General features: G+C 37.0%; 2 protein-coding genes across 3 annotated transcripts in view; one reads left to right on the top strand and one right to left on the bottom strand.

Annotated features, from left to right (window-relative positions):
- Positions 1-2146: 2146 nt before the first annotated feature.
- On the bottom strand, positions 2147-7490 carry zcrb1 (zinc finger CCHC-type and RNA binding motif 1). Its single transcript, XM_041258006.1, has 8 exons — positions 7390-7490; positions 6749-6869; positions 6329-6357; positions 5782-5893; positions 5573-5680; positions 4918-5027; positions 4746-4818; positions 2147-3014 (listed from the first exon to the last, which is right to left on the bottom strand). The coding sequence occupies exons 2-8, from the start codon at positions 6830-6832 to the stop codon at positions 2877-2879; spliced, it is 654 nt and encodes a 217-aa protein (XP_041113940.1). The 5' UTR covers positions 6833-6869; positions 7390-7490; the 3' UTR covers positions 2147-2876.
- A 128-nt stretch (positions 7491-7618) lies between these two features.
- The window catches only part of LOC121319974 (periphilin-1-like), a 63835-nt gene continuing 58244 nt past the window's right edge, over positions 7619-13209 (top strand). The window contains exons 1-2 of one of the 2 annotated variants that reach the window (XM_041258007.1): positions 7619-7762; positions 9979-10035. In XM_041258007.1, the coding sequence (XP_041113941.1) occupies position 10035 (1 nt within the window). In that variant the 5' untranslated portion in view covers positions 7619-7762; positions 9979-10034. Of the gene's footprint in view, positions 7763-8148; positions 8816-9978; positions 10036-13209 lie in introns of those variants that run through there. The other variant, XM_041258008.1, reaches the window with a different exon arrangement.

The raw sequence follows: 13209 nt of genomic DNA on the forward strand, positions 1-13209 counted from the left end.
GCATTATGAGAGAAGACAGGCGCGTGTTTACGTTCTTGTTTTATATATTAACTACTCCATCCATATACTCTTACAGGAAACAGCATTGCTCAACATCGTTACCAGTCGACATACCCCTTACTGTATATTATCATCAATAGATGTTCAGACCATTTTTTTTTAAAAAAATTTTTGTCACTTGGGCATACCTATGCAGTACCTAGAAAACTATTTAGCTATGAACAAAGCAAACAAATACGAATACCGTGCAAATAAGTTATACAAAACTTCCACAGCAGAATAGTTAAGCTATACATTATATGAATGATGGTGTATTTAGTGAACAGAAATATAACTATAGTTATGTAAACTTGCTGCTCCTCTCCAATCACACCAGATCACAAATCTTGTCACTGCTCTTCACTGTTTTTCACGACTTACACTACAGTTCATTTTCCCTTAATAATCATGTACAAGAGCGACTTACATTATTCCTTTATCGATTATACTCAAATCACAATATTTGGATTCTGTAACCTCTAGTCTCAAAAGCAAATATGAGAAGATGGTTGTGCTCTCATTATACTTTAAACTCCAGCTCCCCAGTTTATATAAGCAAAAAACACATCCAAGTGAAAGTCAACTTGCAAACTGCCTTGGTTTGGCCAATTTTGTTCATTAGAGCAGCTAATTAAAGCCTTCTTTAGGGGATTGGCTTGAATTAGTGTTTGAATGAACCTTGGCTTCTGTGAGCCAATCACGAGAGACCAGGTTGGCAAAGGCTGGCATGGACTACTCCAGACTAATTCCTGGATTGTCACCTCTCAAAATCTTTTATTTACATGTAAAGTGTCCGTATAATTTGAACAGATGCTTAACTTTTACTCTTACTGCAAATGAGAATGGAAAGTTTGTACGTTCCAACAGCCTTCTTGGATCAACAGCACCAAGTAAGGTTATTTTTTATAATACAATAACATTTAATGGTAGGACTTTACCTGTTTTGGACTTAACAGGATAAAGGGTATCTGGAAAAAATACAAACATTTAAATGTTGCATAAAAGTATGCATTAAAGGCAGGTACTATATACAGTTAACCAGTGTAAGAACTGCTGAGTGTGTCGTCAAGTGCTAGATCCTGCTGCCAGAATGCTTAAATCACAGATTTCTGGCCCAAATCCACACCCAGCCTGGCACATCTCTTAGCTATAAGCTCCCTGAAGACTCCCTATTGCGAGCTATGTGCCTTGCCTTGACCCTGTGATTCAGTGCCTGCCAGATATGTTCAAAGGGCTTTAGATCTGGCACTCTATCAGGGTAGTTCATCACCTTGAACTTTTTACTGTCATATAAAAAATATGGAACATGAAGAGGCGTGTAAGGCAGAACAATGCTAAACTTTTTCACACCATGCTCCCTTAGGATCTGAACATTTTCTATATAGTCCCTGAGAATGTCAGTTGTAGTCCTTCAGGGGCAAACTGCTTTAGGTTTCCTAGGAGAGTCATCCTGGTCTAGCTACATACCGTGACTACACATTACACTACCTCATTCACACTCTCCCCCTCTGTACTACTAGGCCAGGCTCTTAAGAACAAGCATCCGTGCCGGGGGGGGGCGGGGGGTGGGGGGGGGGGGGGGGGGGCAGCCGGGGGGGGGGGGGGGGGGGGGGGGGGGGGGGCATCGGGGGATTCTATCTACTAGAGCACTGTAAATTCCAAACAAACAATGTTAAAGAGCAAAACATTTCAGGAAATTAATCAACTTCGGAATAATAACACAGACTGTAAAATATTACAAAGCTGCGGCTAACAAAGGAAACCTTAGGAACTAAACCTTTGAGGTCCAAAACCATTATCCTATTAACTGAAACATATGCAGCAAAAATGCAAGCCAAGTTAACAGTAACTAAGTACAATGATTAAAAAAGGGTGTGGGGATGAGTTATTTAAGACAGAATTTTAATCTCAAAATCAACTATATGGCTCCCATTAATTCAATCACATATAACATAATTCAGCGTTGTGTATGTTCAATGTGTACTGATATGAAAGCTTTGAAATTGAACTTGCTCACTGGTTTTTTATTTTTGCATTATATATGCTTTGTTGTCCCGTTGGAGATGCATTTAGAGTTTTACAAACAGTACCGCTTAACAACCGCCTATCGACTTGTAACAAATCTTTGTTACAAGATTCTTTAATTTATTGAAGTTTAGAAACTGGGTTTCAATAAAACAGCATAATTACACAAATGGGCCTGCAATGGATTTGACACACATGGAAAAAATAAGAATGTGGCAATCAAGTTAATTTTTGCAAACATATCATTTGGTTTAGTTACATTAAAAGTAAAACAACTTCCATACTTGTAAAAATTCCCATCTTCCCAGAAAGAGAGAGAGAGAGAGCCATATAATTATTTTATTGTACTTAATATATTTTTATTTGGGTAACAATACATTTAGTATTGTTTTAATTTGCCATAACAATAGTAAAATTAACATCTAAACTTTCAGTAACCACAGGAAGTCAAAGTGTATATGGCAACACAAAGCTACATACTGAAGCCTGAAAAAGCAATTACAGGTTGCTTTGGAGACAAAAGAGGATAAATTACAGCTGAGGGTTTTATGTGGAAGAGAACTAAACAGAGACATTCTCAATTTCATATTACCCTGGTCAGAAATGTGAGTGGAAATAAAGGATTAATGAGTTTATTAAAATGTGAAAATATATATGAACACAAATTAATTTTGAAAAAATAAATAAAAATAGTAATACAAAACAGAAAGAGTCCAAGGTACCTAACTGAACCAATCTGGGTAAAGGGAAACTTATAACATCGCTAAAATGTAAATACACTTTCAAAACTTGCACAGGTGAAATACCAGCTTTTAGTCACTTAGTTCTTCTTCATCACTAAAATAAGCACTCTTCTTAATTCTTGGTCGTCTGGAGTCCTCAGAAGTAGAAGCTCCGTTTGCATCCTCTCTCTGTTTGCGCCTTTGTTCATCCTCTTCAATTCTTGCTTGCTGGAAATAATAACAAAAACTATCACACACACACACTGTATACCACAAGCGTGGGCATATCTAGCATGGGATATATATTTTTGCTATCCCACAGCAGTGGGATAACATGCTTACTGGGACTAGTTTCGAATGTGTCTGCTTACATTCCAATCCAGTAGTGTGCAGCTGAAATTCACGATGGAGCTGTGCTTCAGTAGTTCAAACAATACTGCCACCTATACGTGTTTTATAACAACTTTAAAATGGGCATAGGTGCAGAAAGACAGGTCACGCTCTTTACCTGGTGCAAAAAGATGGGCCAGTGTAAAACTACAACATTCTTTGAGCCGTTGCTTGTTCTCGAGACCATGGCATTGTACGACAGCGCTTACAATTTATCCTGCTCTGTGCTCTGTTTTTGTAATCACCACCGACACAGTGAAAGTTTTGATGGTGAGTGAGATTGCCGCTGACACTAAAAGGTAATATGCACTATACTGAGTGTTTAAAAATTAAATGAATTGCCACAAATGCGATTCAGCTATGGTCCTAACCCTAACCCTAATGCTAAGGTAGGTGTGTGTTGGAATATTTAAATCATAAACTCAGTATTCAAATTCTTTCAGCTGGTCCATCTCTGAAAAGCCTGGTCTGTCTGTCTTTCTGCACCTATGCCTTAGAATGTCTTAAATAATTTCAGATTTCTATTGTTAGTTATTTTTATTTGGACTGATTTCCTTGAGAACTAGTTTGGTCAAGAAATGCCAGTTACCAATCTGCTGCATCTGACTTATCTGAACAGCCTGTACCCCTTCATTAACACCGGTGACAGTAGCAAACAACAGAGTTTAGTCAAGAAATGCCAGTTACCGATCTGACTGAATACGGCTTATCTGAGCAGCATGTAGCCCCTTCATTAAAACCAGTAATGGTAGAAAACAACAGAGAGGATGTAAATTGACAGACTGAGCGCAAGGTTCTATCTAAAGGGTTTGAAATGAATCTGCCTCGAAGCATAGTCTGTTGTCAATGAAAGTAAAGCTCCACCAGGTAAAATAATTCCTGAATTAATTGATTTAATAGTTAAAAAAAAAAAAAAAAAAAAAAAAAAAAAAAAAAAGCACATTATATTCTATTTCTATTTATTTTAAAGACATACATGAACACTGAAGAACACTGAATGATCATTTGTGGTATACAGTTTTTATTCCCCTTCGGAGTATGTCCTTACATAAACATCCTCCTGTGGGGAATAAAAACCATATACCACCAACGATCATTCCTTATCCTCCATATATATATATATATTTTAAATATATCAGGGTGTAGAACCCCATTTGTATACACACTGAATGGAATATGTGTCTTAAGACTATAGTGCAATTTTTTTGTGGGGGGAAAAAAAAACATCTGAAATTTTACATTAAGATGTACTGGCCTATTTTATTCTGTGTGTTTCCTTGTCAGGAACACCAATGTAATTCTTTAAGAGGCATAGTTGGCAGTATATACAGATATTTTCACCATGACTGCAAGTCTCCAGAACATGGGACACACTGTTGAGCAGTAAACATGTGTTACATGTTGATGTAAGATACAAGCTGCTTTCCACCTCACTCAAGAACAGTGTGGATGGATATCAGCTTGCATCATACAGCACCCTAGAAGACAATCAGACTTAATTTCGAACCACTGTAGTTGTGGTTTCCAAACCTGTATATAAAGCATGCATATACCATGACTGCTGCTCACCTGGAACGCAATAGCTTGGCTGAGACTCTCAAGAGCAGGGTCTTCTCCTTCCTCTTCACTTTCTTCATCCTCACTAAAAATGTAATAATTACAAACAGGATTGAAAACACACCTTGACAAACAATATCTGCAATTAGACACAACCAAATTACAGTACTATAGCTACACTCACACTTCTTCTGTCTCTTCTACTTTCTTCTTCTTTTTCTTTTCTTTCTTCTTGGGTGGTTCTCTTTCACCAAGCATGTTTTTAGGGCATGCATAGCTTAAGTGACCAGATTCCTAAAAATCAGAAAGAGTGTTTAGCCTAAAAATAAAAATTAACAAACCTAAAATGTTAAAAAAGCCCTCTCTGAACAATCCAATATAGGCAAAAAAAGACTTGAAATACACTGCTCAAAAAGATGTAATGAGCAACTTACATTTTCACACTTACATTTTCCAAAACACAGCTAACAAAAATAATTAAAGTATTTCAAGGGAACACTTACTGCATAATATCAGTGGCAGGCATCTGAACACAAGACCCATGGTAATCAAAAGGGGAGAGGAGGTTTTGTGATAATCCCGACTAAAGTGCGGTTTCGGTCCATTTACGACTGGTCTCACAGACCACATTCGGCACTAATATTGGATTTACCTAGTAATCCAAGACTCTTGCTAATTGGGTTCTGTGGTTCCAGCCATTAAATGGACATGATCACAACGTATATTCAAAAATTACTCCATATTCCTACAATCCTGTGCAACAACATGCATGAATCCTATATTTAACTTGTTAATATATAACTCTTAAAATAGAGTTATAGAATGATGTTGAAACTTACTCCACATTCATAACACTTGGACTTGTCAGTATAATTGCGCCTTCTAATAAATTCAGCTGCTCTGCCGTTGTCAACCGCAATACTTGCTCTTACTGTTCTGCCAAACAACTGAATAAAAAAGAAAATGGGGTTTAGTGAATTATTCTAGGTAAACTGAGGTTGTGGTATAGGTATTTATTTATTTTGAAATGCTTTTAAATATAACTCACCTGTTTGTTGTTAAGAGCTCTTGCACAATTGTGGGCTGATTCCCTGTCCAGGAAAAGAACAAAGGCCACTCCCTTACTTCTTCTGGTGTCTTTATCCTTCACAATAGTAACCCTGTAAATCACAAAATAACAGAATGTACAAATACAATGTAAAATACCGTTTGAATTTGTATGAGAAGTCATGTAGTATGCACACAGTGTAGGTGTGATTTTAATGAGGTACAGCTTCAGTATACACAGTTCCTTTTTAAAGGCATACCTTTAACTCTCATGGCCTGGGTTCAAATCCAGCCCCAAGTAAAATCAGTCTGGTAATCTTGTCCTGGCTCATGACCATTACACACTGGTGCACATCACACACACATCACAAAACCACCACACAATTAAGCACATTCTGAAGTGTTGAGAAAGGTCCAGAGGTTGCATTTGCATTTGCATCAAGCACTGAATTAACAATAAATCCAAAAATCACACACCATACGAATTAAGCCAGTTCTAGATACAACATAAAAACAGATGATTTTTTATAAAGCATGTTTTTACTTACTTAACAACTTTTCCATACTTGATAAAAATCTGACAAAGAAAAGAAACCAATGATAAGAAGATATGGACACTATATTTCAAGTTCTAATGCTGACAGATTTTGCAAAAATTAATTGGCATACACATATTGAGTCTTAAGTGTTCGGAGGACCCCAATACATCCATGCTAACTAGCATCCCAGTTACCATAAATACACAAAAAACCTGTATTACTCCAAATACATGTAATACTATCCACATGATTCATTTAGCTTGACTAAAATAGGCATTGTGTATTTGTAAAACATATAATTTATAGTATTTAAGAATATGTTCCTTTACAAATCATATTACATATGTATTTGTAAAATGTCTTATTATTCATTTGAGTTTGAGATGTTCCTCACCTCTTTACTGGTTAACAAAATACTGAAATGGTTACCTTGTGCAAATCATTATTAGTTAGTGAAAATGGTAGGTTGGAGACGTAAACTGTACTTTTACTTGGTGCCAAACCACCACTCATCTTGCTTCCTCTGTCAATATTTTCACATACTGCAACGCTGCAAAATAAAACACAATGTTTTCATTAATAAATGAGAAATGGGACACAATGTAGACATGTCCGAAATCACACACACTACAGGAGCAAATGATGACTTATGTAGAAACCAATACAGCAGCTGATGATTTGTACGGTATACTAACGTTTCAGTGTTTGATGTTTGGAGAGCTTGCTAATCTTTTTGTTTTTCTTTGCTAACTGGTAATGACTTTACAGATTCTTCAAATCACCTGTGAACAACAATAATGAAGTCTACTTGCTTAGCTGTATCTTGCCACTGGGACCTCAGTCAATGAGATACATTATTCTAGTAAATTATATGATCCCTCTTCACTTTGAAAATAAAATTAATAAAATAATATAAATCTTGAGTGAAAATGCATTTCAACGTGTTACCGATATTAGAAGAGGGCAGTGTCAGATTGCAAAAGAGGAATGAAAGCTATTTACAGCCATGTATTCACAATATTTAAACACTTTCGCAGTTATTCCAAACCCAAATATTCCAAACAAATTACCTGAGGGGTCATCAAAGCACAATCCCCAACCCGTTACCATAAACAGACAAATTATGCACTTCCCGTAAAATCTGCAGTACTTAGTTTGTCTAAACTGTCGCTTTAAGATGACGTTTACAGAGCTCCCTGAGTGCCATTGTCGTTAGCCAATAAAAGATCTAATGATGTTACACCCAATCAGCTAAGCAGATACGGACTGGCTGATTCGCCTTGTGGTGTTACAGTTTCCTGTGTGTAGGGGACCCGCGGTAGGACCAAAGCAAGTAATCAACGTGATAAATGTGGTCGTCGGTGGTGTGTTTTTAATCAGAGGACGGGGAATACTAATTCTCTAGTTCTTTCAAAGAAGCCACAACAGTACGAAGAAGAAGTGGTATGTTTTTGTTTTGTTTTACTGCAGCAACAGAATGAGAGTTGTTTAGTTAGTTTTCAGAGCTGTGTGCTTGTCCCTAAACTGTCTAATTGAATGTAAACGCCGCTGTTAATATGGAATTTAACGATGAGGAAAACTAAGTGAGAATGTAGCAAACTTTCACCCAGTCATAAGTTTGTGTAAAATTGATTGTGGTACGTTTTTTTGGTATGTATGTTGCCAGAACTGCATCGATGTGGCTCCTTAAACATAGCTTGAAACGCTGAACAGGATTCCTTCACATGGCCGGTGTCCATTGACACTTCTCATGTAATTGTGATGGATTTTATTTTTTATTTTAAATTATTGTTTTTGCAGGCTTGTGATCAGTGTTTTCTCTTTTTTTTATTTTCCATTTTAATTACATTCACATAAAGGATGGCACATCAATATATAATGATACTGTTAAGATCATATTTAAGGCATTTCCTTTGTCACTGATTTTCCCAGTTTAGAATGTGTGTTCTTGTGTGCCCGAGTCAGATTATTATAGTACTTGTATCAAGTCTGCGTACTGGTGACTGCTCTATTATGACAGGAAATCTGAATAAACTAACACATGTAAATTACTGTGTGTGTTTTGCTTGTGGCCAGTGTGGTATCCTCATGAACCACAATGGATTAAAATGGTTCAGTTTAAAGAGTGCTGGGAAACTATTGCAAATTATTGTGGAAGAGGCCATTTGCAAATTAATCCCTTGCATTCTCCTCGTGCCCATCCGACCCGTGAGTGCTCGGTACGGGTACGGGTGGTGGTTCTCCACTGGCTTTTTGTCGAGCCGAGCGAGAACCAACCCGTGAAGCTTTTTCCTCAAAAGACATCTGAATCCAGCTGCGAGCCGAGCCAAGTTAATCGGTTAGTAAGCTCCAGAAAGTAAAACAACAAAAATTGTGGGCAGCGTGTGCGATGAGTGAGGAAAGTACAGCTCTTGGGACGCTGAGGAAGTGTAGGCTGTAGTTTCTCATTGGGCAGATGGACGTGTTCTGGAAGATCTGGAGTCCTGCTTCAGAAATGTGAGTGTTTATGCTAAATTTCTAACGATTTGAAGAAAATGGATATAAACCGTGGGTACGGTACCCTCGATGCATTCACACACTCAAACACAAAATTCTACCAAATTTCTCATCCTTGACCTTGTATTATATTAATAAATAAAACAATTATGAATTTATTTCCAAAATAGTCAAACATTTTTTTTAAGCACTCAAACAAACAACTAGAAAACACAACTGTGCTTAAATGGGATGACTTTGGCAAATCATATTTTTAAAACCTTTTCCCCTTCAACAGAACTGAAATATAGTAAGTCGATATAATAAGTAACATTTGATTGTAAAGACATTCCAAAATACACTATAGCGATACAAGGTGCGGCTGTAGGAGGACCCCAATAAATCCATGTTAACCAGCATCCAGTTGGTCTATTCACTTTTGAACACCATTTATTTGTGCATTTTTTGGCAAACTGAGTTAATAATAATAATTAATAAAAAAACTGTCTTTCATTGCGTGTGACGTCAGTAGCACGGCTTGGCTCAGCTCTTTAGTGGAAAAACAACCCAGACCACTTTTCCATACAGTGGAAAGTTTTGAGAAACACAAACTCGGTTTTACCGGGCCTAGTGGAGAAAGAGCAAAACATTTTTCTAGACCAGGAATCCGAGCCTAAACAGAATACAGCACATACAGGCATTGCATTTATGCAAAGACAAATTAACCATGCTTTTTATTTCCTTGTGTTTTTGTATTTCTAACAGTAGTAGAACAGACATTTATCATAATCCAGATAGAGTAGCCTAATTTATGTTCTCTTTTGTCTGACAGGCCTATTCTTGGTATCCACTTGTGTTTTTGTCACATTACTTGGAAAGCAAACTTGTTGCTAGGTGCAATATATTATCACATTTAAACACTATTGCCAAATGTTGCTTTCAGACAACACTGTGTGTGTGTGTTTTTTTTTTTTTTTTGTATTTTACTGTACGATGCCCCATAAGTAATAAAATCAATGTTTTCATCTGTTATGCTATTCCATGATTTTCAAGGTTAAGTTTGGCCAATTGAGAGATCAGTTTTAAATACAGCTATACATTGTTTATGTAGGTTTCTCAGTTTTACAGCTTTTTTCAGAATATTAGTAAGCTGTATTTGTTCTCATTTTTGTTTTCTTTTACAGCTGACATTTCATGGAAAGGAGTTTTATTGAAGACTGGTGTTTTTAGATATATTAAAAGTAAGTAGAATTTATGTACTGCTACTTACGATTTTCGTTTAACTTCTACAATTCATGTATTGCCTCATTTGCCTGCAGTTTGCCACTGAAGTGGTAGGGTGCATGCATCAATATTGTTGACAGTTTTTGAGATATTTTGAAACCCACCCACATGTTGAATCACTTGCACATGGCACGCACAGGAATACCTTACCTGACATACTGTGGCAGTATTGTATCTATTACAGCACTTTCTGTTACAATTATTTACAAACTGAGTACAATACCAATGTAAGGCATGGCTTAATGAACTGCAATACAATCATTTTACAGTGTAACATCTAGTGCCTGTAGCACTAAAATTGTGCAATACCGGTATTTGTGTCCTTGAAAATGCTGTACTGTAAAGCACTGGTAATATCACAATATACAGTGAAATAGGAGAACGAGTGAAATGTCAGGCACAATAAGATGTGCAGTTGTCTCCAGAAAGACTGAGCTATAATAAACGGTACATGAATGGTACACTATATTCAAATGAAAAACAGACTATCATTGGACAGCGTTTTATTATTATATGGTACTCTACATCAATTTGTGTATAATATCTTTAAGTATAAAATATATTTGGAGCTTACTGTATAAGTCATATGGAGTAGCTGTGGGGACAATTTACTAAATGCCCAAGTGCTACAACACTAGAATTACAATGCAGAGAAAGTTTGTGAACCCCTTAAGATTTTTACATATTTCAAACCTAAAATGTTATTCGATCTTAATCTAAGTCCTAATAATAGATAAAGATAACGTGATTAAACAAATGACACAAACATTTACTTATCCACAAATGATTCAACATTCAATATCCATGTGTGAAAAAATATGTAAACCTTTAGATTCTGTAACTGGTGGCACCCCCTTGAGCAGCAATGATTTCAATTAAGCGTTTCTTGTAACTGTTGGTCAGTCTTTCACATCGGTTTTGAGGAATTTTGGCCCATTCCTCCATGCAGAACTGCTTCAACATGGTGACATTTGAGGGCTTCCTTGCATGGACAGCTCGCTTCAGGTCCTGCCACAAAATTTTAATGGGCTAGGCCATTATAAAACGCAGAATTTCTTCTTCTGCTGACATTTTTTTGTAGATCTGCTTGTATGTTTAGGATCATTGTCTTGCTGCATGACCCACTTTCGGATGAGATTCAGCTCACGGACGGATGGCCTGACATTCTTCTCTAGAATCTTCTGATACAATGCAGAATTCATAGTTGTGTCAAGGATGGCAAGCCATCCAGGTCCTGAGGCAGCAAAGCACCCCAAACCATCACACTCCCACCACCATGCTTGACAGTTAGGATGAAGTTCTTCTGGTTGAATGCCGTGTTTGGTTTTCGCCAAACATTTCTCATTGAGGCAAAAAAGTTCTACCTTTGACTCGTCTGTCCAAAAAACATTGTTCCAGAAGTCTTGTGGATCATCTATGTGCTCTTTGGCTTACTTCAGACGGGCAGCAGTGTTCTTTTTAGAGAGCAGTGGCTTCCTCCTGGCTATCCCTCCATGAACACCATTCTTGTTCAGTCTTTTTCTGATAGTTTAGTTATGAACACTCGCATTAGCCAAGGCGAGAGTGGCCTGCAGATCCTTGGATGTTACTCTGGGGTTCTTTGTGACTTCCTTGATAATTTTCCTGTTCTTGAAGAGATTTTGGTAGGACGACTGCTCCTGGGTAGAGTGACTGTGGTCTTGAACATTCTCCCTTTGTAGATTATCTGTCTGACAGTGGATTGTTGGAGCCCCAAATCCTTAGAAATGGTTTTGTAACCCTTTCTAGACTGATGAGCATCAGTAACTTTTTTTCTGAGGTTCTCAGATTTCTTTTGATTGTAGCATGATGTGTTTCCACACACCTGTATAGTGAAGACCAAACAAAGTTTCTGATCTTTTTATATAGGGTGGGGCCTCCCAAACTCACCCCTGATGATCTACACACGTAATTATTTAAACACCTGATTCTAATTATCCCCTTAATTAAGCTGATAAAACCAGAGGTTCACTTACTTTTTCACATACCCTGAATCTTAATAACTCATTGTTTGTCTAAATCATACATCATTTTGTTTCAAAATACATGGAATTGGTTAATATAAACCCTGTTGGATATTTAAGAAAAGACTTTGTTTGATTGAAGAAGGCTATCATGGTAAAACTATGGAATTTCCATAATTATCATTGGGGTTCACGAACTTTCTCGGCACTGTACGTAAACTTTTTAGATGAAACGCATAAACATTCCATAAACGGGCATCTTTTTAGAGGATTTTTAGTTCCCTTCCTGGTGCTACGTCTTAATAACAGGCTCTTTGAAACAGATAGTGAAACAGCCATCGCATTTTATTATGTGTTCTAGACAAGAAACAAAACATTCTGTAAAATAGGCTGTCTGTTACATTGCCTGCTCTGGGGCCCTTTGATAAGGTTGTCCTAGCCCACATAATTCTCACTGAGAATCTGATTTAATAATGTATCATCTGGTGAAGCAGTTTTATCTGTCAAACCAAGCTCAAAACAGAGACCGTTCTCTCCATAGTGCTTTCTGAAGAACAGTTTTGTGGTTTGATGAAACAAAACAAAATCAAATATTTTTTCATTACACACAACTGAAATGTGCATAAATCATAGATAGATTGAAACTCGAGACATAATTTAATGATGAGATGCACATTTTGAAATGGAGGTCGACTTAATAATATGAAGTCATGTTGACAGGTAGAAGAAATGCAAAGTGGAAAAGCAGAAACTTTTCAAAACCATTGTTTTGGTGGGGTGGGGATAGATTTGGCTATTTTGTTGTGCACTTTACCATTCTATATTCTAACAGATGGGTTGACTCCCTTATGGCACAGGAGAGAGTAATTACAGTACCAGGTGTAACCCCCTAGGACTGCAGTAGTGTAAATACAGTATTGTTACAGTATTGAAAAGGAGTCTGCTTTATGCAAACATACATCTGCAGTCCTGTCATTAAATTCCACTGTGACGTGTACTATTGTTGAATCATTTTGTTACAGAACTGTTTCTTTGAGTTTTTCTTCCCTAATAATGCTTTGTAGACATGCTGAAAAACAAAGAAGAGTTCTCTGGAGCTGCTGTTAACAGTTGGCCCCCAGGATTAAATTAATTGTTGGTTTTAAACCA

Source organism: Polyodon spathula, chromosome 8 (assembly GCF_017654505.1).
Source record: "Polyodon spathula isolate WHYD16114869_AA chromosome 8, ASM1765450v1, whole genome shotgun sequence".
NCBI classification, from domain to species: Eukaryota; Metazoa; Chordata; class Actinopteri; order Acipenseriformes; family Polyodontidae; genus Polyodon; species Polyodon spathula.

Coding starts and splice junctions, on each gene's coding strand:
- zcrb1 (XM_041258006.1), bottom strand. CDS start 6,832: ATGAGTGGTGGTTTGGCACCAAGTAAAAGTACAGTTTACGTCTCCAAC. Junction 4,819..4,917: donor GTAGAAGAGACAGAAGAAGT/GTGAGTGTAGCT, acceptor TTACATTTTTAG/TGAGGATGAAGAAAGTGAAG. Junction 3,015..4,745: donor GCCAAGCTATTGCGTTCCAG/GTGAGCAGCAGT, acceptor TATTATTTCCAG/CAAGCAAGAATTGAAGAGGA.